This window comes from Hypanus sabinus, unplaced genomic scaffold, assembly GCF_030144855.1.
Source record: "Hypanus sabinus isolate sHypSab1 unplaced genomic scaffold, sHypSab1.hap1 scaffold_1515, whole genome shotgun sequence".
Taxonomy (NCBI): Eukaryota; Metazoa; Chordata; class Chondrichthyes; order Myliobatiformes; family Dasyatidae; genus Hypanus; species Hypanus sabinus.
In genome coordinates this window covers 48,776-75,654 of record NW_026779591.1, presented here as the reverse complement: position 1 = coordinate 75,654, position 26,879 = coordinate 48,776, and the positions used below count along the sequence as shown (strand labels likewise).

The 26,879-nt window shown below is 45.1% G+C and overlaps 1 protein-coding gene across 1 annotated transcript in view; it reads right to left on the bottom strand.

The window, feature by feature from the left end:
- Window positions 1–519: 519 nt before the first annotated feature.
- LOC132387093 (NACHT, LRR and PYD domains-containing protein 3-like) overlaps window positions 520–26,879 on the bottom strand; it is a 37,692-nt gene continuing 11,332 nt past the window's right edge. Inside the window, exons 3-10 of the mRNA XM_059959444.1 lie at window positions 14,677–14,843; window positions 14,248–14,419; window positions 14,085–14,150; window positions 4,346–6,059; window positions 3,225–3,311; window positions 2,110–2,280; window positions 1,787–1,954; window positions 520–1,623 (exon numbers count right to left, since the gene is read on the bottom strand). Coding sequence (XP_059815427.1) covers window positions 1,536–1,623; window positions 1,787–1,954; window positions 2,110–2,280; window positions 3,225–3,311; window positions 4,346–6,059; window positions 14,085–14,150; window positions 14,248–14,419; window positions 14,677–14,843 — 2,633 coding nt within the window. The 3' untranslated portion in view covers window positions 520–1,535. The remainder of the gene's footprint in view (window positions 1,624–1,786; window positions 1,955–2,109; window positions 2,281–3,224; window positions 3,312–4,345; window positions 6,060–14,084; window positions 14,151–14,247; window positions 14,420–14,676; window positions 14,844–26,879) is intronic.

Sequence of the window (26,879 nt, the reverse complement as noted above, 5' to 3'; positions counted from 1 at the left end):
TGTCCCTGTGTGCGTGTGATGGGACGATGCGTGGGCAGCTTCAGTCTGTGTCAGATCCCAAGATTATCTGATGGGACTGTGTGTACGAAACGTCTTTCTGTGTCTGACCACGGGAGAGTGTCATGGGCGGTATGGAGAGAGCTTTACATTGTTTTGATCACGTGATTGTGCTGTGGCAAGAGGCAGAGAGAGTTTGACCCTGGGAGTGTGTGATGGGAAGGTGCGTTGGGAGCTTCACCGCTGCTCTATTGTCCATGCCTCTCCTGTTCGGGGCCTTTGTGGACGCAGGTCAGATTTAATACAATATATGGGCTTTTGTCGTTTTGTCTGCGAGAGCGAGAAGGGTGCGCGGATCTGGGCAGCGACCGAGTTCCTGGGCACCAGACTGTGAGACCGACCTACCTCAGCCTGCAGTTTGAGGCACTATGGACCACTGTTTCTTTGCACTGTTCCGCGGAGCAGCAGTAACCTCAGACCCGTTTCTCTCCTCGAATAAAACTCAAGACCGACACCAAGAAAGGAATTTACATCGGTTTAATGATTGCATCGTGGCAAATGTAAATTCAACAACGTCTGACCTCCATGAATATATGTTGCTCATTATTTTTTTAAACAAAACTATAAAAGTTTATTTGCGCAACGTATACAGAAGACAGGGAGTACACTCAGATTAAAATATGATTACTACCGTCCATTAAACAGTCAGATGCCTGCGGGCCACCGCTCCCGATGATCCCCCAATGTACCTATTGCGATCGGATACTCCCTGTCCAAAGACAGCCGGTCACGAACGTATCGTCGGAAGAGGGGCAAGCAGGCAGATCAGGTAGAATCCTCCATTTTCTGACTGCGAGATCGGTAAATGAGTATCACTGCCAGGCACAGGAGCAAGCGCACCAGGAGCTCCTCCTAGGGTCCCACCCCGTTGTGTACTGGGTGTCCGTATATGAGGAGCGCCGAGCTAAGATGCTGCCAGAACCTAAGCAGTAGTCCCATCAGATACTCAAAGAGGGGCTGCAACCTCCCTGTCAGTCACACATAATTGACTGACCGGCGACAACGAGTGACCGGTTGAATAATCAGTCCCGTTTCTCACCGTCATTCTGGTCGGGGGACCGATGAGTATAAAATCACACTTCACGGAGGTGTCCGAGATCGCTGCAGATCCAGGGTCACTGCCGAGGGATTTGTCAATTTAACATCATTATATCGGCTACACTGTGGAATGTACCGTTTTCAGCCCGAAGTGAGCATAAGGATTCTCTCCCTGGATAATCCATCCCAGGAACACTGAGGTCCCAGACTGTGTAAGTCCCTGGCGCTTCACTTGGAGGAGCTCCCGAAACCAGTCACCAGGAGATAGCAGCGCCGCTGGGCAGGACACGTAATTACGCCAGACCTCTTGTGACGTCACAGGACACTCGGCTGGAGCGTGGTCCGTTGGAAACATTGGTTATTAAATAGGGAAGGCAGCTCTTAAAAGGGAGTACGGGGAAATTCGGCAAAAAATGTCCCAATTCCGTGGGCGCGAATGTTCACACGGATACTCTCAGACCGGGTCTGGTTTCATCCAAAGAACTCAGTTCCTTCCTCCCGGTCTCACTGAACTTATTCACAATCAGCCTGAAACAGATGGGAGAATAAAGATGAAATAAACAGATTACACAATAGTGTCAGTAACAGGGGACCGGGGTTAATGTTTCAACGACACGCACAGACAACTATCACCAGAATACCCGCGGATCCGCTAATATTTTATCAATTGAACATTCACACAAACACTCACTCGATCCGCTGCAGATTCGGGAGGGTCTGTATGAGGCGGCGAAGAGCAGTCACAGATTGGTCTGTGAGAAAATTGTAACTTAAGTACAGCCCCGTCAGTGATGGGTTTGTACTGAACGCGAAGACAAGGTGGTCGACACCAGCGCTTGTGAGACAGACACGGCACAAACTGGAGATGAGAGAAAGTGAGAGTGAAGGACACAGAGAGACAGGAGACGGTACAAATCCCCAGTGTTTATCTGTAACACAATTACTGATCACATTAATGTTCAGTGTCAGATAGCCAGTGACTGTAAACACAATCTCCCACAGTCTGGTACTTACCACAGTTTCTGTATTTTACACTCTGACTTCCTCAGAGCCGCAGACACCAGTTTCACCCCTGAATCTCCCAGTATATTATCACTCAGATCCAGTACCGTCAGTGATGAGTTTGTACTGAGAGCGGAGGCGAGGTCCTCGGCACCAGAATCTGTGAGACCGACGTCAATCAACCTGCAAATACAAGACAGGGGGTAACGCGCAAGTACACAGGAGACGGTACAAATCCCCAGTGTTTATCAGTAACACAGTTTCTGATCACATTAATGTTCAGTGTCAGACACCCAGTGACTGTAAACACAATCTCCCACAGCCTGGAGATGAGAGAGAGTGAGGGTGAAGGACAGAGAGAGACAGGAGACGGTACAAATCCCCAGTGTTTATCAGTAACACAATTACTGATCACATTAATGTTCAGTGTCAGACACCCAGTGACTGTAAACACAATCTCCCACAGTCTGGTACTTACCACAGTTTCTGTATTTTACACTCTGACTTCCTCAGAGCCGCAGACACCAGTTTCACTCCTGAATCTCCCAGTTTATTAACACTCAGGTCCAGCTCCGTCAGTGATGGGTTTGTACTGAGAGCGGAGACGAGATCCTCGGCACCAGAATCTGTGAGACCGACATCCCACAGCCTGGAGATGAGAGAGAGTGAGGGTGAAGGACACAGAGAGACAGGAGACGGTACAAATCCCCAGTGTTTATCAGTAACACAGTTTCTGATCACATTAATGTTCAGTGTCAGACATCTAGTGACTGTAAACACAATCTCCCACAATATGGTACTTACTCCAGTTTCTGTATTTTACCCTTCCACTTCTTCAGAGCCACAGACACCAGTTTCACTCCTGAATCTCCCAATATATTATCACTCAGGTTCAGCTCTGCCAGTGATCGGTTTGTACTGAGAGCGGAGGCGAGATACACGGCACCCGAATCTGTGAGACCGACACGGGTCAACTTGGAGATGAGAGAGAGTGAGGGTGGGCGCAGAGAAACAGGAGACGGTACAAATCCCCAATGTTTATCAGTGACACAATTACTGATCACATTAATGTTCAGTGTCAGACACCCAGTGACTGTAAACACTATCTCCCACAGTCCAGTACTTACCGTAGTTTCTGTATTTCACACCCCGGGTTCTTCAGAGCCGCAGACACCAGTTTCACTCCTGAATCTCCCAGCTTATTGTGACCAAGGCTAGGCACAAACAGAAAAAATGATGAACAAAGTGATTCAAACCGTGGGTCTGAGGGAATTTCTCTCACTCGGATATTTCAGGAAACATTAAACCCTCCAGAAAATCACTGATCAGAGTTCCCATCACTGTCAATGTCCGTCACTGCCCAGCTCAAGGGGATTCACCGAATGTCAGTAATTTAGTCAGTCAATGTGACCCTGCAAACTCCACATATTCTGTCTCATACTCTGAATGATAGAAAAGTGTTCCAGACGTGAAAAGGTGTGGAAGGAGCCCGGGTCAAAAGTGGGAGAGAGTGCCACAGTGAGGAAGATTTGTGAATGGGAAAGTGTCAGTGAGACCCACCTGAGAAAAAGGGATAGGCAGAAAGAATCTGCAGGAGGAAGTGGAATGGGGTGTAGAAGGAAGAAGGAGAGATGGCACAGAATGTATGGGAAATGGGGAGCAGAGAGATCCCCATGAGAAAATGGGATGGGGATGAGCGGTCCCACAGGAGGATATCAATGGGAAAAAAAGAATCTGGCAGACGAGGGGATGGCCTAAAGACATGGCACAGGCGGTGTGGGTTTTCAATGAAGCCCACAATCGGGACAGGTGATACGCCTATGGTTGTGGGCAGGGGTGGAAAATCTCACAATGTTATTTCTTTCTTTCTCACTGGGACAGTGTGATGACGGTCTCTTGTCTCTCACCTGGAAGGTGGTGTGAATCTCTGACCCACCTGCTGCAGTCAGTATCGGTCTGGGTGTCAGTAACAGTGAGAAGGAACATTGTCAATGGACGTGTCACAGGCAGCGAGAAACACGGACATTCCTGTGATTTACTCCCATTAAACCAATGGCCGTTGTTCACTGATCTGATGAAGTCTCCAACATCCCTTCACAAGGAACCACAGAACCCTCCCGTCCTTGGGGAATTACTGACCGATACCCTGGGCATTTGTCACAATTCTTCTCAATCTGATTTACTACAGTTTTACCCAAATCCCTATGGAACAGTTTCACAGATCAGAGTAAAAGATAAATCAAGTTACCTCAAATCCTGGCACTTGTGCAGCCCGGGTCCCAGCCGCTGTATTCCTTCACACTGAATGTGGCAGTTCCCCAGGTCGAGGTGTTTTATTGTATCACAGAGTCCGATGACCTGAGACAGGACCGCGCAGTCAATCGGGGTCAGTGTCATTCCACTGAATGAAAGTGTTTCCACAGATCCCAGTGCGGCCTGAGCCAGTCCACGATTCTGAGACTCAAACAGGTAGTGCAATGTGTTCAGGAAACTCCTTTTACCAGCTTCACTCCATGTGTTTCCACTCTGGCGTTTAACCTCCTCCTTCACCCAGTCAATAACCCGGCAGGTTGTTTGATGAGGAAATGGACCCAGAAACTCCTCCAGGCCCGCAACGGTCATTGGGGAGGAGAGACCAGCAACAAAACGGAGAAATAACTCAAACCGCCCATCTGTCGTGTTGTGGGCTTCAGTGAGGAATTTCAAGATATCCCCGGGATGTGGATTCAGGAATTGTGCGACTGCAGCTACAAACTCTTGGATGGTGAGGTGTGGGAATGTGTACACCACGCTCCGGTCATAATCCTCTCTTTCCAAAAGCTCTATGAGGAACCCGGACAGGAACTGGGAAGGCTGCAGTTTGTAGTTGATCAAATCCCCATCTGTAAACACAATTTTCCTCTCGAACACTCCTCTGACGGCCATCTGACCAACCCTGAGTAACACATCACGGGGGTTCTCAATCTCACGGCCGTGATTTCTCAGGATGTTGTAAATATAGTAAGAGTACAGTTGGGTGATGGTCTTGGGAACTTGTTGCGGGTCCCTGACTGTTTGTGTGAAGAAGGGGCCCAGTGCCAGAGCGAGGATCCAGCAGTAGGAGGGGTTGTAGCTCATGGTGTACAGGATCTCGTTCTGCTTCACGTGTTTGAAGACAGCTTCTGCCACCGTCTGATCTTCAAAATGCCTGTGGAAATATTTCTCCTGTTCCTCACCAACAAATCCCAGGATTTCAGCACAGAGATTTATCTCCGACTTTTTCAATAATTGTAACGTAGTGGGGCGTGTTGTCACCAGCACCGAACACCCTGGGAGCAGCCTGTGCTGGATTAAACCGACCACAATATCAGACACCTTACACCAGGATTCAGGATCTATGCATGTGTGCTGAGGATCTGTATCTCTCTGACAGTCAGCAAAACCAATTATGTCATTGAATTCATCCAAACCATCGAATATAAACAGCAATCCCTCTGGGTTCTTCAAGACCTCCCTCAGGATATTCCGGAAGTAAGGATACTGATCAAGAATCAATTCCCTCAGGTTTATTCGACAGTTGATAGAGTTTAAATACCGGAATTTAAAACTGAAGACGAACTTGAATTGTTTGTATATTTTCCCTGTGGCCCAGTCATAAACAATCTTTTGTACCATTGTTGTTTTCCCGATCCCAGCGACTCCGGCTACTGCTGCCGAAATCCCAGATTTTGATTTACTCCTGGAAAAGCTGCTCTGGAACAACTGATCGAACCGGAATTTTTCTGTGCAGTCCTCATGGTCTCTGCCTCTTGCCAGCAGCTCATGTTCCACCAGTCTCCGATTTCCAACAGTAGAAATGACCGTGAGCTCAGCGTATCGATCAACCAGCTGGAAAACCTTCACCTTCTCCCTCATCAGGATCGTGTTCACTCTCAGTGTTTCAGTTTGTGCCCGCAGAGTCTCCTTGTGTTTCTGTTGAACATCTTCCATGGGAACAGACAGTGGACAAACTGTTAGATGCCTCAACTCAGAACTCAGTATTTAAGCACATAAGTGTTAGCTCAAAGCTATTGCATTAATTGGATTCATCAATGGATGTTCGTGCAGTAAAGTAAATTCAATTAACAGACTGCCGACTGGACAGAGTGACTTAGTCCAGATAAAAACCAGATCATCACATTTTCATATTAACTGTGCTGTGAAGGCGAGTATTTCCCTGGTAGTTTACTGACCCCCAACTGTCCGGTACTGGACATCCTCCCATTAATGCCAGAGATGTCATTGTTCCTGTGGAAGAACTTTGAAAGTCCAGTATTGACGTGGCGTATGGAGATAGAGAAGAGTGTAGTGGGTATTCAAACAAAGGAGCAGATCGGGAATCACAGCTATCCCTCCCCTCTCCCCGTCATTGATTCAAGAAGTACTGTCTTTGATCAGTATGTCCACTGTGTGGGATGTGATGGGGGGGGAGAAAATGTCATTGTCTTTTCAGGAGATTGAGACAGTCAGCATTTTGACATTAAAAAGCAAACAATCCCCCCCCCCCCATCATCACAGATGCTGATCAGCTCACTGAGTTCTTCCAGAAAATAGTTGAGCCGACTACACAATTTGGATAGCGGAGGATGAGAGGTGACCTGATAGAGGTGTGTAAGATGATGAGAGGCATTGATCGTGTGGATAGTCAGAGGCTTTTTCCCCAGGGCAGAAATGGTTGCCACAAAAGGACACAGGTTGAAGGTGCTGGGGAGTCGGTACAGAGGAGATGTCAGGGTTAAGTTTTTATTTTACTCAGAGAGTGGTGAGTGCAAGGAATGAGCTGCCGGCAACGGTGGTGGAGGCTGATACGATAGGGTCCTTTAAAATACTTTCAGATAGTACATGGAGCTTAGAAAGATGGAGAGCTATGGGTAAGCCGAGTAATTTCTAAGGTGCGGGCATGTTCCGCGCAAATGTGTGGGTCGAAGTGCTTGTATTGTGCTCTGGCTTTACTATGTTCCTATTTTTTCTGTGTTTCTATGGTCTATGACTTTAAATACAAGTTTGGAGACCACGGCGATTTCAAATCGGGTGCTGCAGAAAGCAACTGAGACCGGGAAGTTTCGTTAGCAGGTGGTTCAGGTTTTCAGCTGCTCCAGGACCTGCATGGAACATAGAACAGCACGGGAATGCGAACCTCTGCCAATAACGTTTTAGTGCCAGACTGATGGCACATTAAACTCTGCCTTCCTCAATTTAGCTGCAGACCTGTCCGTATTCACAGCCATATTACAACAGAATTTGTGTTCACTGCTCCCAACGGCTCTCCCAGGCAATATGGGGAGTGCTCAAGGTTAAGACAGATGCGATCATCCCCAGTAGAGATAGAGGATTTGATATGCAGGTAAATTCTGGAAAGATGCAATAGCAGCTAGTTTACTGCAGAAGGTAATTTTAACATTCCATGTGTTGCTGATGACCCAGCATATTCTGTCCCGTCTTTCCTTACTGCAAGTGTATTTCAGGAATCATCTCCGATGGTGGGATGTGTTCTGGGAATAATGTGTGTAATATCTGAACTAATGAAGAGGCCATATTGCAGCTGGTATCTCTACTGGGGATGATCGCATCTGCCTTAACCTTGAGCACTCCCCATATTGCCTTAGTGCTTGAACTCGCCAGAATTTCCTCTCAGTGCAGCTGCCAAATTTCCAAGATCAGTAAATAATGCTCCCCAATCACTTTAACCTCGCCCTCAAATCTGAAATATCAGAACTCTAGAAAATTGGGCTGCCAATTCCGTCTCTCTCAATCAAATAAGATCAACAAATTTTACTACCAAAACTGCACACAATACTGCAGATTCGGCCTCACCGATGCCTTATACAACCTCACCATAACATTCCAACTCTTATACTTAATACGTTGATTTATAAAGGCCAATGTGCCTAAAGCTCTTTTTACGAACCTATCTACCTGTTGAAATTGCTGGGGCCATGGCAGATATATTTAAAAACGTCAGTATCTATGGGTGATGTGCCGGTGGATTGGAGGATAGCTCATGTTGTTCCGTTGTTTAAAAAAGGTTCTAAAATTAAACCGGGAAATTATAAACCGGTAAATTTGCGGTCGGTAGTAGGTAAATTATTGGAAGGAGTATTTGCATAGGCAGGAGCTTATAAGGGAGATTCAACATGTTAGGTCATGCCTACCAAATCTATTCGAGTTTTTCGAGGAGTTCACAAGGAATGTGGATGAAGGGAAGGCAGTGGATGTTGTCTACATGGGCTTCAGTAAAGCCTTTGACAAGGTCCCGCATGGGAGGTTAGTTAGGAAGATTCAGTCGGTAGGAGTACATGGAGAGGTAGTAAATTGGATTACACCTTGGCTTAATGCGAGATGCCAGAATGTGGTAGAGGAGGATTGCTTCTCTGCGTGGAGGCCTGTGAGTAGTGGTATGCCACAGGGATCAGTACTGGGTCCATTGTGACTTATCATCTATATCAATGATCTATATGATAATGTAAATTGGATCAGCAATTTTGCTGATGATACAAAGATTGGAGGTGTAGTGGACAGTGAGGAAGGTTTTCGAAGCCTACAGTGGGATTTCGACCAGCTAGAAAGATGGGCTGAGAAACGGCAATTGGAGTTTAATACAGACGAGTGTCAGGCAAGGCACTTTGGAGGGACAAATCATAGTGGAACATACAAGGTAAATGGTCGGGCACTGAGTAGTGCAGTAGAACAGAGAGATGTGGGAATACAGATACAAAGTTCACTAAAAGTGTCGTCTCAGGTAGATTGGGTCATAAAGAGAGCTTTTGGAACGTTGGACTTTATAAATCAAAGTATTGAGTATAAGAGTTGCAATGTTATGGTGAAGTTGTGTAAGGCATTAGTGAGGCCGAACTTGGAGCACTGTGTGCGGTTACGATCAGCAAAATACAGGAAGGATATTACTAAGGTTGAAGGAATACAGAGAAGGTTTACAAGGATGTTGCTGGGACGTGTGAAACTGAGTTAAAGAGAAAGGATCAATAGGTTAGGACTTTATTTCCTGGAGCGTAGACGAATGAAGGGAGATTTGACAGAGGTGTATGAAATTATGATGGGTACAGATAGAGTGAATGCAAGCGGGCTTTTTCCACTGAAAGCTAGGGAATAAAACCAGAGGACATGGGTTAAGAGTGAAGGGGGAAAAGTTTAAAGGGAACATGGGGAGGGGGCTTCTTCACACAGAGAGTGTTAGGAGTGTGGAATGAGCTACCAGTTAAAGTGGTAAATTTGGGCTCACTTTTAACATTTAAGAAAAGCTTGGACAGGTACATGGATGAGAGGGGTATGAAGCGAGATGGTCTAGGTGCAGGTCAGTGGGACTAGGCAGAGAAATGGTTCGGTACAACCAAGAAGGGCCAATGTGCTGTAATGTTCTATGTTTCTATGGTTCTAACATCACACTTCCATGTGCTGATAAACACTCAAAATCCCACTACCTAACCCACAGCTCTTTCCGCTGAACTAACTAGTTCAGACCAAACAATTCCATCATGTTAGTTTTCCTGCCATTGCCGGCCTTACAATAAGTTTTATTAGAATAACCTGTATCTACTAGGCAGGAGATAATGTATCTGGACAAGTGCTTGGAGTGGCGGTGGAGAGCATTGTGTCTCTGTTATGGAAAGGAATGGCGATGCCCTGAATTGAGGACCTGAATTAGGAGAAGGCAGATGTCAATGTAATACATGGTCTGGATGAGGTGTAGGGACAGTTAGTTGCAGCTAAACTACAGATGAGAACAGATTTATATAAGGATGTCGGAAACATGCCAAGTGTGTACAGGAATTCACTGAGATTGCAGAGCCTTTCAGGAGTGTGCAGGATCACAATATGTCAGGACCCTGCCAGGGGTGTGTGGTGTCTCATAGTGTGTCAGGACGCTGTCGGTTGTATGTGGGATCTCACACTGACTCAGTACCCTACTAGGGATGTGTGTGATCTCAGGAACCTGCCGGGGGTTTGTGTGGTCGCAAGAGTGTTCGGAACCAGCCAGGTATGTGTGATCTAATAGTGTCTTAGGACCCTGTCAGGATGTGTGGGGTCTCACAGTGTCTCAGGACCGTACTAGGGGTGTGGGGGTCTCATGGTGTGTCCGGATCAATTCAGGGGTGTGTTGGGTCACGAAGACAGTCAAGACCCTGCCAGAGGTGTGTGGGGGTCTCACAGTGTTTAGGGTGCTGAAAAAATACACGGAGTTACAAAGGAAGGAAGCTGATAGGTAGGACTGCAAGTGTAGTAATCTCCTAATTCCTACCTGTGCCACCCGACAGTAAGGACAGGTAAACAGTGAGGTATGCATGTCTGAAGAATTGGAGCTGGAAGGAGGGAATCAGATTTCTGAATAATCGGGACAAAAGGGACGTGTTGCACTTAAATTCCGGGAGTGTCAATATTCTTGAAGGCAGATTTACTGAAGCTATTGAAGCAGTATAAACTGATATGGCAGGGGGATTGGAACCAGAATGATAGAGCTGGGGATCAGCCATCAGCTTTACAAGTAGCTGATAGGTGTAACATGAATGGAAGGAAGGACAATCGCATGACTGGCTACAAATGCAGTCAGAGCAAAGAATGAAATTGTATCAACGTTGCAAATTTCAAAAGGACAAAGGATGCAGAATGGAAGGTGCAGTATATAAATGTACGTAGCATTCAGTATAAGGTGGATGAACTTGTTGCACAATTAGAAATCGGTCGGTATGAGATGAAAGGCATTACTGAGTCGTAGGTGAAAGAAGACGACAGTTGGGAGCTTAACGTCAAAAGCTATACTTTCGATCGAAAGGGCCGGCAGGAAGGCTTATAAGGGCTCTGTTGGTAAGTGATAGAATTAAGTCTTTGGAAAGAAGTATTATAGGGTCGGAGAATGTTGATTTTATAGTTGTTGTTAAGAAGTTGCAATAGTTAAGAAAATATTAATGGAAACTTAAATCGGCCTTCAAATATTATCCACACTGGAAAGGCATGCTATAGGGTAATGACAAAATTGCAATGGGGTCTTAAATATGCAAGAGGATTGTGAAACTCAGGTTGGTATTGGATGACAAGAGAGGTAATTTGTTGCACGCCTACGAGATGGCTTTAGAGCAGCTAGTGATTGACACTGCTCTGGAAAGTCTGTCTTCGAGTTGGTACTGTGTAATTAGCCAGATGCTATTAGGAAGCTTAACGTGAAGGAACCCTGAGGAAGCAGTGATCATAATATGATTGAATTCATAGTGCAATTTGAGACCGAGAAGCATAGCTGACTTGTATCTGTATAGCAATGGAATTACAGAGACATGAGAGAGGAGCTTGCAGCGGAGGATTGAAGAAGGATACTTGCGCGGAGCAGAGACGGCGGGAGTTTCTGGGAATAGTTCACAGGGCGCAGGATATGTATGTCCCACAGAGGAATAAGTTCTCAAATGGCAAGGGTAGACAACCGTGGCTAACAAAGGATGTTAAGGACTGCTAAAAGGCTGGGGAAGGGCATATGCTAGCAAAAGTGAGTAAAAGTCGGGTAATTGGCAAGCTTTTAAAATTTAACAAGGCAACTTAAAAACAGCTGTAATAAGTGATCAAGGCTATAGAAAGGAAATTATATTCTGGTTAGATTAACCTCAGTGATTGGCCAAGTGTTGGAGGCTCTTATTAAGGATGAGGTACTTGGAGCCTAATGATAAAATAAGTCAAAGTCAGTGTGAAACCTTGCCAAGGGAAATCTTGCCTGAAAAATCTGTTAAGAGTTAAGAGTTGTTACAGGAATTAGCAAGAAAGGTGGGAAAAAAAGAGGCCATGGATTTCATTTACTTGGATTTTGAAAAGACGTTTGATAAAGTGCCATACAAGAGGCTGCCTACCAAGATAAAATTGGAAGAAAGGGAAAAAATTGGCAGATAGAATACAGTGCTGTAAAATATATGATAATGCATTTTTGGTAAAAAAAGAACAACAGAGCCGACATTTATCAAAATGTGGAGAAGGTTCAAACACAAGAGGTGCAGCCTCGTGTAGGACTCTCGGAAGATTAATTTACAGGTTGAGTCTGTGGTAAGGAAGGCAAGTGCAAACGCAATGTGTCAGAATCCTGGAGGGAGTGTGTGCTGTCTCACAGTGTGTCAGCAATCTGACAGCGGGGTCTCAGAGAGTGTCAGGACCCTGTCAGCAGTGTGTGGGGTTTGAAAGTGTGTCAAAACCCTGTTACGGTGTGGGTGTCTGACAGTGTGTCAGGATCCTGTCAGGGGTGTGTGGGATCTCCCTGTGTGTCAGGACCCTGCTGAGAATGTGTGGGTTCTCCATTCAACAGATTTCGGCGAGATGGGGAGCGTGGGAAAACGATGTTTGTTGAAATACAACACGAGTGAATCTGCAGATGCTGGAAATAAATAAAAACACAACATGCTGACAGAACTCAGCGGGCCAGACAGCATCCATGGGAGAAGGTAGTGACGACGTTTCGGGCTGAAGCCCTTCATCAGGAGTCAAAGAACCCTCTCTTCTGTTAAATGTAGCGTTCTGTGATCCAACTCCTTCTGTGATTATGAAGCCTCACAATCTCTTGATCCAATCCTCGGGCTCCACTTTCACCGACACATTGTATTTACGGATGCAGTGAGCTTCTTATCCAGACGTTCAGAATTTACATAATCTCAATATTAATTATGATTGTTTTCAGTCCTCTGCACCTTCCTTGCCACAATCCACAACCCTCGGTTTCCCTGTCCTAATTCCCATCTCTCATCCTTCCACAGTGTCCATCACACAACACCGGCAGACAGGAATTTCAGCTTCTGTGTACTGAGCTGTGGAATCTGTCCCCCAGTCTCACCCTCTCTAACACTGTAGCAGTGTTTGCACTCGGGAGTGTAGATGTGAACACAGCGGGTTCATCTGCTGCTCTGTGGTTGAACAGACCAGTTGGGATGTTCCCTGCTTTTCTAATTAAAGTGATGCTATTATTACTATTCTGTGACTGGAACTTCAGTGGACGCCCAACTCTGAGAAAATATAATTTGCGGGAACTGGGGGAGTTTGGAAAATGGTTCAGGGTGAGGCTGTTCAGGAGGGGCAGTGCCTGGCAAGGGAAGGTTTTCACTATTTGCTGTGAAGAAATATAAGTTTATTTTCCATTCTCCAGATCGCCCCTTCTCCACTCACTCCGGTGGGGATCTGCAGTTGCAGGCCCCAGAGCGGTGTGACCACTTTCCTCAAACTCGCCAGCTCTCTGCCTCTTTCCACAAAATGTCCTTTGAAAACTCTCCCTCTAGCAAACACGTTTCCCTGTGTCTCACTGTGTTCTCTGTCTCAGTTCCAATATTTACCTGGTCAGATCCTTGGGGCTCAAAAACTGAACCGCCCGACGCAAATTACAACTGTTGGTGGAAACAGAGGCCAAGTTTCAACTTGATGAACTCCGCCTCAGCCTCATCTGGGCCACTGCGTACCGTTCTGATCACCCCACTACCGGAGGGATGTTGAGGCTTTAGAGAGGGAGCAGAAGAAGTTCACCGGGATTCTGCCTGGTTTAGAGGGCATGTGCTATCATGAGAGGCTGGATAAAATTAGCTTGTTTTCTCTGGATCATCGGAGGACGAGGGGGGCTCTGACACAGGTTTACAAGATTATGAGAGGAATAGATCGAGTGGATAGAGAAAATCGGTTTGTCACGGTTGAAATGTCTATTACCAGAGGGAATTCATTGAACGTGAGAGAGTATATAAATGAAGGGGGATGTGAGGGATAGTTTTTTTTAATCAGTGTCATAGATGCCTGGAAAGCACTGCCTGCTAATTCTTTGAAGTTTTCAAGAGACGTTTGGACAGGCCTATGGATGGAAGGAAGATGGAGGCACATGGACATGGTGCAGGAAGGAAAGACTAGAGTTTGAGTGCATTTGATTTACATCTTAGCTGATTCGGTACAATATTATTTGCCTAATGGCCTATTCCAGTGTATAACCCTTCAATGTTCGATGCATGTTCACTTACCTTTCAGCTCACTGAGAACGTTAAGTAAATCTTGAGCGGGGTTTGATCGATGGGAGGGATCACAGCCTGTATGAATTTGAAGAAATTGAGGGAATAATGTGTAAAATTGTTAAGTGTTCTGTGTTTCAATCCAAATTTAAATTAATCTCTGATATCATCTCACCATATCCCTGTATTTCCTTCAGTATTTTGTCGAACTTTGGGACTGCATTCCGCATTTTGACAAAGGTTTCCCACATCACCCTCCGGGCGCGGGAGCCTTTCTCCATCACCAGGCTCAGGAGGAGTTTAGAACTGTCCGCCCGCTCTCCCTTATCAGCGAGATCAGTGATTTTCTGTGAAGAGTAACGGTGAACATATTGGGGACTGACATCACACAGAGAATAAGAAGTAAATGATGTGCTCTGTAACGGGATCACACTGGGCCGTCACCCTTTTCACCCTTTTCTATCACTGGTTCAGATTCACATGTTTGAGGTTGTATGAACAGTATTTATGTCCTCGCTGTTCTTTTATCTAATTTCATATGCGATGAGACAGATTTCCGACACGTGATGCGCGAGAAGTCAAACCCATTCTCCCTTCCACTCACCCGATGTTCCTCTCCGCTGAACTGATTCTCGACCGTTAACGCCTGGCTCACTTCGTGCACCCCTCCTTCCATCGCCTGCTCCAGCCTGTCCCCGTAGAAGTTCGTCAGCTGCAGCAGCTGGAAATCGTTCCAGCTTGCCAAGAGCTCGGTGATCACTGAACTCGGACCTGTGAAGGAAAATGGGGAGGATTAAGGAAATTACTGAGGCCTGACACCATATCGGGCAGTAACTTTCTCTCTGGTAGCTGAAGATGGTGCGCAGCAGGTCACAAAACATATTCTGAAGTATCTGGGGCAATGGGCGCGGTCCCGGAATGTGTGGTTGGTGGGGTGTGGATTGTGGGGTGTTGGGATGTATAGTTACATCTGCTGAAAGAAGATCTTTCTTGTCCCCGAGATTAAACGTCGACTCTGGAAAGGACACTGCTTATTCCTAAGAATACAGAGACCATTGGACATAACTATCTTCGTACTGCCCATTAGAACTGCTTTGCTCTGGTCAGATTCTGGTGCTCTGCCTGCCTATTCAATCCCTTCCTTGGCAAATCTCTGGGATATTTCACAAAATGTTGGAGGAACTCAGCGGGTCAGGCAGCATCCATGGAGGAGAATAAGCAATTGATATTTCGGGCCAAGGTCATTCATTGGGACTGGAAATGAGGGGACAGAAATTCTAGATTTTGCCACATTACATTCTATTCCTTGTGGTCATGATCTGAAACGTCAACTGTTTATTCCTCACCATGGATGCTTCCTGACCTGTTAAGTTCTGTCAGTATTCAGTGTGTCTTTGTGTTACTTGAAACTTCTAGCATCTGCAGAATGACTTGTGTTCTGGAATACCTCACTGTGTTAATGTGCATCACAGACTGCTAATAAGAACAGCATGTAGACAGTAATTGTACTCCTAAGTTCGCGCAGAGATGTTTCTCTCTCTCTCATCTCTCAGATCAGTCCCTTCACAAATAGTTTGTAAATTGCCGATATTAAATTAAACCCAGACACAGAGTCAAGGCAATATTTATAAATTAAAATAATTCGCCAGCATACCCGTGACCTTTCCCGATATCGTTCTGTTACTCTTGAAAGGGAGCAGTGGAAGACCAGGAAATTATAGACCAGTGAGTCTTACCTCAGTGGTTCATAATTTATAAATATATAACCATATAACAATTACAGCACGGAAACAGGCCATCCCGGCCTTTCTAGTCCGTGCCGAACGCTTAATCTCACCTAAACGGCGCTCAGCCCGTAACCCTCCAATCCTTTCCTGTCCATATACCTATCTAATTTTACTTTAAATGACAATACCGAACCAGCATCTACCACTTCGACTGGAAGCTCGTTCCAGTCAGCTACCACTCTCTGAGTAAAGAAATTCCTCCTCCTGTTACCCTCAAGCTTTTGCCCCCTAAATCTTAACTCATGTTCTCTTGTTCGAATCCCCCTAATCTCGACGGAAAAAAAAGCTTATCCACGTCAACTCTATCTATCTCACTCTTAATTTTAAATGCCTCTATCAAGTTCTCCCTCAACCTTCTACGCTCCAAAGAATAAAGACCTAACTTGTTCAACCTTTCCCTGTAACTTAGGTGCTGAATCCTAGGTAACATTCTAGTAAATGTTCTCTGCACTCTCTCTACTTTGTTGATATAATTCCTATAATTCGGTGACCGCAACTGTACACAATACTCCAAATTCGGCCTTACCAATGACTTGTACAATTTTAACATTACATCCAAACTCCTATATTCAATGCTCTGATTTATAAAGGCCAGCATACAAAAAGCTTTCTTCAACACCCTATCCACATGAGATTCCACCTTAAGGGAACAATTCATTATTATTCCTAGATCACTCTGTTCTGCTGAATTCTTCAATGCTCTACCATTTAATATGTATGTCCTATTTGGATTATTCCTACCAAAATGTAGCACCTCACACTTATCAGCATTAAACTCCATCTGCCATCGTTCAGCCTACGCTTCTAACTGGCCTAAATCTCTCTGAAAGCTTTGAAAACCTACTTCATTATCCACAACGCCACCGACCTTTGTATCATCTGCATACTTACTGGTACAATTTATCACCCCATCATCCAGATCATTAATGTATATGACAAACAACTTTGGACCCAATACAGACCACTGTGGCACACCAGTATTCACCTGCCTCCAACCTGACAAACCATTATCCACAGCTACTCTCTGATATCTCCCATCCAGCCACGGTTGAATCCATTTTACTACTTCAATATTAATACCTAACGATTGAACCTTCCTAACTACCCTTCCGTTCGGAACCATGTTACAGGTCTCACTGGTCCATATAGTCAACATCCGCTGTTTTACCCTGGTCAACTTTCCTCGTAACCTCTTCAAAAATTCAGGTAGTTTGTCAAACTTGACCATCCACGCACAAATCCATGTTGACTGTTCCTAATCAGCACTGTCTATCCAAATAATTATATATAGCATCTCTAATAATATTTTCCATTAATTTACCCACCACTGACGTCAAACTGACAGGACTGTAATTGCAAGGTTTACTCTTAAAACCCTTCTTAAACAATGGAACCACATGAGCAATACGCCAATCCTCTGGCACCGTCTCCGTTTCTAATGACATTTGAAATATTTCTGTCAGAGCCCCTGCTATTTCTACACTAACTTCCCTCAAGGTGCTAGGGATTATCCTGTCAGGATCTGGAGATTTATCCACTTTTATATTCCTTAAAAGCACCAGTACTTCCTCCTCTTTAATAATTATAGTTTCCATAACTTTCCTACTTGTTTCCTTTACTTTATACAATTCAATATCCTGCTCCTCAGTGAATACGAAGAAAATATTTTTTTCAAAATATATCCCATCTCTTTCGGCTCCTCACATAGCTGCCCACTCTGATTCTCTAAGGGACCAATGTTATACCTCACTATCCTGTTGTTATTAATATAACTGTAGAAACCCTTTGGATTTATTTTCACCTTATTTGCCAAAGCAACCTCGTATCTTCTTTTAGCTTTTCTAATCTCTTTCATAGGATTCTTCTTACATTCTTTATAATCCTCGAACACCTCACTTACTCCATGCTGCTGATGTTAATTGTAGATATCTCTCTTTTTACTAAACAAACTTCTAATATGCCTTGAAACCATGTCTCTCTCAAATTTTAACCTTTCCTTTTAACCAAACAGGAACATAAGGATTCTGTACCCTCAAAATTTCAACTTTAAAAGACCTCCAGTTTTCTTTTACATCCTTCCCACAAAACAAATTGTCCCAGTCCACTCCTTTTAAATCCTTTCTCGTCTCCTCAAAGTTGGCCTTTCTCCAATCAAGGATCTCAACCCTGGGTCTATTCCTATCCTTCTCCATTATTATATTGAAACTAATGGTATTGTGATCACTGGACACGAAGTTCTCCCCAATACATACCTCCGTCACCGGACCTATTTCATTCCCTCACAGGAGATCCAACACTGCCCCTTCACTAGTCGGTATCTCTATGTATTGCTGCAAAAAAAACTATCCTGCGTACTTTTTAGAAACTCCAACCCGGTCTATGTGTGGAAAATTAAGATCTCCGACAATCACCGCCCTGTGCCTACTACAAATATCTGCTACCTCTTGCAAATTTGCTCCTCCGATTCTCGCTCCCCATTAGGTGGTCTATAATGCACCCCTATAAGTGTTACTAGACCTTTCCCATTCCTCAATTCCATCTAAATAGCCTCCCTAGACGACCCTCTCATCTATCCCATCGGAGCACTGCTGTAATATTTTCTCTGACAAGCAACGCAACACCTCCCCCACCGCCTTGTCCCTCCGATTCTATCACACCTGAAGCAACGAAATCCAGGAATATTTAGTTCCCAATCAAACCCCTCCTGCAACCATGTTTCACTAATAGCTACAACATCATATTTCCAGGTATAATTCCATGCTCTCTCATCCACCTTTCTTACAATGCTCCTAGCATTAATATAAATGCATTTAAGAAATTCCCCACTTCTTCCGCTCTGTTTATCTCTAACAGTACAAAGAACGTTACTGTCTTCTTATTTTCGCTTCTCCCGTACATCTTTTCCCAAACGCCGGTTCCCCTCCCCCCATCTGATCTAGCTTAAATCCACTGGAGCCTCCCTAGAAAACCTACCTGCAAGAATATTTGTTCCTCTCCAGTTCAGATGTAAATCGTCCCGGCGGAACAGGTTCCACCTTCCCTGGAAAATTGCCCAATTATCTATAAATCTTATAAATATTATCTATAAATCTGAAGCCCTCCCTCCTTCAACATGTCTTCAGCCACGAGTTGATCTGCACTATCTTACTATTTCTAAACCCACCTGCACGTGACACTGGTAGCAATCCTGAGATTGCTATCCTGAAATCGATAGAGAAGATCCTCAGAGGAAGATTTATGGAAATTTGGAAATTAGTCAGCATGGCTTTGTCAAGGGCACGTTGTGCCTTATGAGTCTGATTGTACTTTTTGAGTATGTGTCTGAATACATTGATGAAGGAAGAGCTGTACATGTAGTGTTTATGCATTTCAGCAAGGCATTTGATAAGGTAACCCATGCAAGTCTTATTGAGAAACTAAGGCGGCATGGGATCCAAGGGGACATTGCCTTGTGGATCCAGAACTGGCTTGCCCACAGAAGGCAAAGTGTGGCTGCAGAGGGGTCATACACTGCATGGAGTTTGGTGAATACTGGAGTGCCGTAGGAATCTGTTCTGGGAAACTTACTCTACGTGATTTTTATAAATGACCTGGATGAGGAAATGGAGAGATGACTTAGTAAGTTTGCTGATGACACTAAGGTTGGAAGTGCTCTGGATAGTGTGGAGGGCTGACAGAGGTTAGAGAGGAGCATTGATAGGATGCAAAACTGGGCTCAGAAGTGGCAGATGGAGTTCAACCCAGATAAGTGTTCAGTGGTTCATTTTGGTAAGTCGAATATGATGGCAAAATATAGTATTAATGATAAAACTCTTGGCAGTCTGGAGGATCGGAGGGGTCCGAGTCCATAGGACGCTCAAAGCAGCTGCGAAGGTTGACTCTGTGGTTAAGAAGGCATATGGTGCATTGGCCTTCATCAATCGTGGAACTGAGTTTAGGCGCAGAGAGGTAATGTGGCAGCTATGTAGGACCCTGGTCAGACCCCACTTGGTGTACTGTGTTCAGCTCTGGTCGACTCACTACAGGAAGGATGTGGAAGCCATAGGAATGATGCAGAGGAGATTTACAAAGATGTTGCCTGGATTGTGGAGCATGCCTTATGAGAATAGTTTGAGTGAACTCGGCCTTTTCACCTTGGCGCGACGGAGGATGAGAGGTGAGTTGACCTGATAGAGGTGTATAAGATGATGAGAGGCATTGATCGTGTGGGTAGTCAGAGGCCTTTTCCCAGGGCAGAAATGGTTGCCACAAGAGGGCACAGGTGTAAGGTGCTTGGGAGTAGGTGCAGAGGAGATATCAGGGCCATTATTTGTACGCAGAGTGTGGTGAGTACATGGAATGGGCTGCCGGCAATAGTGGTGGAGGAGAATACGAAAGGGCCTTTTAAGAGAATTTTGGATAGGTACATGGAGCTTCAAAATAGAGGGCTACGGTAGTCCTAGTAATAGCTAGTGTAGGGTCAGTTTCACCACAACTATAGGTTTTCTAAGTTTCTATGTATTTCGGAGTGGTCTCAGCGAGTTGGCTCAGAGATGACCATGACAAACTGGATTCATTCATCTCCCCAGCTACCAGGGTGGACAATCGTCCAATAGAACGCCATAGTCTTTCTCCTCCTGCCATTCCCACCGCCCCGGCAGAGGAACTCATGCTGCAGGGACGGAACCGCCTTTCTCCCGCTGAGCGGCTCCGGAGACTGAGAGCAGGTGAGTGTCTACATTGCAGCCAGTCCGGCCATTTCCGTGCTACCTATCCCCTTCGGCCCATGAAACTCGCCCCTCTCTTCCTAGGACCTTTCGCGATTGAGCGTATTATAAACCCCATGTCAGTTCGACTCAAACTGCCCAGACCTATGCACATCCATCCTACATTCCATGTTTACCAATTGAAACCGGTCTCTGTCTGCCCTTTGTACCCTCCTGCCCAACACCCTCCATCCGGGCGGATCATTGACGACCACCCACCATACACCGTCTGGCGAATACTGCATGTGGGCCGCCGAGGAAGGGGCATCCGGTACCTGTTCGATTGGGAGGGATACAGCTGGAGCAACGTTTCTGGATTGCCTTCTCCTTCATCTTGTTTGTAGTGAGCTGCTGAAGATGTTCTATCGGTCAGTTGTGGAGAGCGCCCTCTTCTTTGTGGTGGCGTGCTGGGGAGGCAGCATTAAGCAGAGGGACGCCTCACGTCTTAATCAGCTGGTAAGGAAGGCGGGCTCTGTCGTGGGCACAGAACTGGAGAGTATGACATCGGTGGCAGAGAAGAGGGCGCTGAGTAGGCGACGGTCAATCATGGAAAACCCTGAACATCCTCTGCACAGCACCATCCAGAGACAGAGAAGCAGCTTCAGCAGCAGGTTGCTGTCAATGCAATGCTCCTCAGACAGGATGAAGAGATCATTACTCCCCAACGCCATTCGGCTCGACAATTCAACCACCAGGGGCAAGACATGTTAAAGTGCCGGGGTTAGGACTGAGATTAAGTTACCACTCAATGCACTTTAGTAAACTATTTAAGAACTTTTTAAAAGCTATTTATTAATGATTTTTGGGAGGGTGATTTTAGATGCATTTATTTATACTGAGTTAAATACTGTATATAATTAGTTTTGCTACAATATGTGTATGGGACACTGGAAAAATGTTGAATTGCCCCTTGGGGATGAATAAAGTATCTATCTATCTATCTATCTATCTATCTATCTATCTATCTATCTATCTATCTATCTATCTATCTTGGACCCTTCCCTCATTCGTGATTTCCATCCGGCCCATCTGAACAAGCCTGCTGGTTCGCATGGAGGATCCCGTTGAGGGCGGAGGCATTGTCCTGGTCCCGATCGTTAATCCCCTATTCTGCTCCTAATCCCCTTTGATTATGCCTTAATTCCGATTGTTAATTTCCCATTTACTGCTAATTCGTTTTGATGACAGAACACCTGGTCTCCACCAAGAACTGCAGTACAAGAACCTCGGCGTCACAACCACTAGTCTCCAGTCCGTTGGTCTTTTTTCCTATGATGTAACTACGTTCCCTGACCGCTTAGAACCGTTTGTTCTGTCTAGCTCCTTTTTCCGGGTTTACCTCTCAGACTCCACTTCTCTGAGTCAAGGCTCCGCGTCAGGATTTCGTGTCAAGGCTCTAAATCAAGGCTCCATGTCAAGGCTCCATATCAGAGCTCTATTTGCTGTTCGGCGTTTACACCCGTGTAAGAATTTAGACTCAATCTCCGGCCCGTGTCCTGTCCTTGGGTTCGCTCCCTACACTCTTGTAACACTTGGTTTAGTTAAAATTCACCGCTATATTCTCAACAGAAGTTTCTGAATCTGCCGATTATTTCAAATATTCTGAGTTACTTAATGAATACTTTGCTTCAGTATTCACCACGAAATGTGGGGATGACTTACAGTGGACTGAAATCTTGAGTGTATAGCCATTAGGAAAGAGGATGCACTAGAACTTTGGAAAGGTATTAAATTAGATAACCGCCGGGACGAGATATAGCCCAAGCTATTGAGAGAAGCGAGTAGGGAGATTGCTGAGCCTCTGGCGATGATCATTGCATCATCAATAAGGACGGGAGAGGTTCCATCGGATTGGAAGGTTGCAAACATTGTTCCCCTGTTCAAGAAATGGAGTAGAGATAACACAGTAAACTAAAGATCAATGAGACTTACTTCAGTGATAAGCAAAATATTGGAGAAGATACCGAGAGAGCATTTGGAGAGACATAATCTGTTTCGGGATAGCCAGCATGGCTTTGTGAAGGGCCAGTCATGCCTGATGAACCTGACCGAATTTTTGAGGATGTAACAAAACACGTTGATGAAGAGCGTTGATGTAGAGTATATGGATCTCAGCAAGGCATTTGATAAAGTACCCCATGTAAGGATTATTGAGAAAGTAAGGAGGCATGGGATCCAAGGTGGAAGTTCTAAGCCGTTTCTAGAGTAGGTTACATGGTCATCATAACATTGTGGAACTCTAATATGCTGGAGATTTAATGTGGCTTTTTAACACTGATCAACATAAAAATAATTTTGTGTTCAAAGTAAAAACAGCTCTCTTGAAATGTCATCGGAATTAATAACATATATAAAACACAAAATATTTGATTGCATCGGCATTCATCCTATTTTAACATGAGACACAAAATCAGCACTGGGGCAGCCAATTGGCTTTAGATCTCACATAATTAGTTTAATGGATATCTGTTTTTGGAGTCTTATATATAGTCTAGGTGTTGTAATTGATTGTAGTAAAAATTCAGCTGTATCTGGAAGGCCCAGCTTTCGGTGAGTCAGTATCCTGGCAGAAAATACACCCTAAAGACAAAGGAACACTCAAAGCAACTCCATGAAAAGGTTAGAAGATCGATAAAAGAACATTAACAAGTCAGTAAGTCTCCCTTGGAGTACAGTTAAGTTAATCATGGAGAAATGGAAAGAAAATGACACAGCTGTAAATCTGCCCAGAGCAGATGTTCTCAAAACCTGAGTGCCCGTGCAAGGGCACCAGTGAGGCAGGCCACCAACAGACCTATGACAATGGAGGACTAACAAGCGTCAGTCCCTGAAATGGTGGAGACTGCACAGGCAAGAACTGTTCCTGGGTGCTTCACAAGTCGCAGCTTTATGGGAGAGTGTCAAAGAGAAAGGCACTGTTAAAAACAAAAAAAAAAACTCACATTAAATCTCAGCTAGAGTTTGCCAGAAGGCATATGGGAGTCTCTGAAGTCAAGGAGGAGTAGGTTTTAAGGTCTGATAAAAGCAAAATTGAGATTTCTTGACATCAGACTAAATGCTATATTTGAGGGAGGTTAACGGGGTCAGGTCGTGTTCCTTGAGTGGGTTATATGTACAAATTTGGTGCTGAAAATTATGGACGTTGGCTGTTCACCACTGATTTATGCTATCATATCACTATTCCAGACACTGTAGTGAGTTCTGAACCTGTATCCTGCCCAACGTTGATAGAACTGCAGAGTTACGGCAATGCTACCATATCGGCTATTTAAAACTCCACACAGTTCTCTCCTCCTTTCAGCTGCCAGTTTAATTCTTTGACGTGCGATTCTCCCTGGTTCTGCTGTGCAAGGGATTGTATGGGATATAAGGAAGGGGTAGCGCCTCTGGTGGGGAACATGTCGCGTCCTTTTCAGAGAGGTTTGTCCACCTTTGATCCCCACTCTCATTTGTGGTTACCCGCAGCTGTTTGCTTGCGACAGCGGCCACACCCCGGACAACGGGTTCGACAAGCCGGCTAAACCAGGTGAGGGTAGCCGACGGGTATCAAACCCTCGGTGAGATAGGGAGTTGTCTATCCCAGCATGTGAAGGCAGACTCCGGCGGACAGAGCGGACGAGACCAATGGCAGGTCCAACGGTCAAGAAGGCGATCTCTTCAAGCGTCGTGGAACAAGACACAGTTGTCCTGGTCATGCACTGCGCCCAGTCCCATCTCCAGCCGTCTCGACTCTTGTGCTGCCACCGGAACCAGATGGGAATTGGGAAGAGAGTTTGAGGCTGACGTTGTGCAACTCTCCCTCACTTAAATCCAAATTAGGCCCTAGTCTCGACACCATCATCAAATAGTGTCGAGGTCTTCATCGACGACGATGGAAGAGCAGAAGTGTACCCAGGTATCAAAATGGTTGCCAGTCTTCGGATGAAATTTGCCTGATGTTTCTCAACATAAGTAGAACTGTATCAACAGTAAAGGCAAAATTGCGTATTTTAAATCTAACCTGTCAGAAAACGTGTCCACCACTTCCTCAGCCCCTTTCAAGCCCCTTTAAGACCATCCAGCACTGTCTGTTGCAGACTCGGATTCTGCCCTCCGGATAGTGGACCATTGGTCCCCATAAAGGATTTGCTTAAGAAGTTCGGCGGGTAGAGGCAAAGAATATCGTTTGACTTAAGGGTAAGTTTCCTCCTTTTTATTGCACAATCAGAGAGTGAGGATGCCAACACAGTGGAATACACTTCTTGTGGGATGTGAGAATGAAAGACCTCCAGTGTCTTTGCCGACTACATCTGCAAGAAGTTCATCCAGCTGTAGCTTCTGCCAGAGAACATTGCGAAACTGGAGCAGGAGCTGGATGGACTCTGGAATATTTGGGATGCTGAGGATTTGATTGACAGGTAATAAGGACGGGTAGTTATACCTAAGGTGCAGAACACAGTTAATTGTGTAATAGTCAGTAGGGACTAAGCAGATAGTAGACAGTGCAGGGTATCCCTGTCCCCGTTCCTCTCAATAGCATGTATACTGATTCGGATACTGTCGGGAGGATGGCTCAGCAGAGGTGATCTGCAGCGTCAGGTGTCTGCCACTGCCTGGCTCTGTGAGGCAGAAGAGACGATGGCAAAGCAGGCAGGCAGTAGTGATAGGGTAGAACAGCATCCCCGATTGTCAGGTTTCCTCCAAGATGCCAGAGACAAGGCCATCTCATATCGAGTCTGTAACATTTTTAACTGGGAGGGTGAGCAGCCTCAGGTATCCGTACACTTCAGTACCGATGAAATAGGTAGGAAGGTAACAAGGTCCTGCAAAGAGTGTTTGGGGACTTGGGTGCTAATTAAATGGCAGGATGACATGACTACCAGGTTTGTTATCTCAGGGAGGTTACCTGTCCCTAGTGCTACCGAGACCAGAAAAAAGGAAGATAACACAGTTTAAAATGTAGCTACGAGTTGTTTGAGGAGGTATGACCAGATTTGTCGATCATTGGCTCTCTTCCAGGGAAGCTGAGATCTGTATAGACATAGCAGTCTGCACTTGAATTTCACGATGGACGGACTAATATCATTGCGGGGAGGTTTACTATCAGCACTCAGAGGCTTTTTAACTAGAGTTGCAGGGAATGGGAACCACTGGACAGATGGTACGATTACTGGATAATGGGCAGATAGTGGAGGAGCTGCACGGAAAATATGCCAGGCCTGTACATAAATTCATGAATGGAAATTGATTGCAATTGCGTCTATATTAGTGCAGGGAATATTGTTCATAAGGCCTATAAGCTTAGCATATGGATCATAATGTAGCGATTGGTGAGATTTGGTTGAGGGAGAGGCAGGACTGGCAGCTTAATAACCCAGATTTCGGTTCTGGTTGCCTGCTATAGGGAATATATCAATAAGATTGATATAGCGCAGAGAAAAATATACAGCAATGTGCCTGAGTTACAGGACTTCGGTTAGAGGGAATGTTTGAACAGTTTAGGATTTTAGGTTAGGGCGGCATTGTAGCATAGCGGTTAGCAAAGTGTCTTTATGCAGTAGCGACCTGCGTTTAAATCCCGCAGCTGGTTAAGTAGCCTATACGTTCTCCCTGTGTTTCCGGTATCCTACCGAATTCCAAACATGTTTGGGCTAGTAGCTTAATTGATTACTTGCATATATTAGGTGGCGCGAACATATCCTGACGTGTTGTATGAAGGATGGGATGGGGTGTGGTGTACACTGTATGTCAAGTCCACTGGCTCCTGCTCATCGATTTGTCCGGCTACTTTTGATGTGAAGCTTCTAATTAAACATGTCTGCCCTTTGATAAACCTGCTCAAACTGTATGCTATCGTTTCATGAATGTCAGAATCAGTTCTTATGAAGTATTTGACAAGGTACTCAATGGTTTATTTGAAACTATTTTGCAATCTACCAACATGCTTCAGGTTCAAAGCTTCCAGACACTTCCGGAACATCTATGTCAAAGGGAAACCCATTATGAGAATTGGCTCCACTTGTGCATAGCTTTTGAATCTTTGTGTTCATTTTCACTCCATTTTGTGGCATGATCACACTCCTCATGCGGTAGGTTTTCTGATAGAATTTTACTGTGTGCTCCTCCCATTTCGTTTGCTTTGCTATCTGTAAACTTCAAATCCATGTTGAAGCGGAATGAAACACGGAGCTGATGCTGGTTAAGAACTATTAGAAACTGACGCTAGGGGAGATTTATTTGACTACAGTTTCCTGGTCCAATTAAGTGGCAAAATGTCCCAAATAAATGAAATAAAT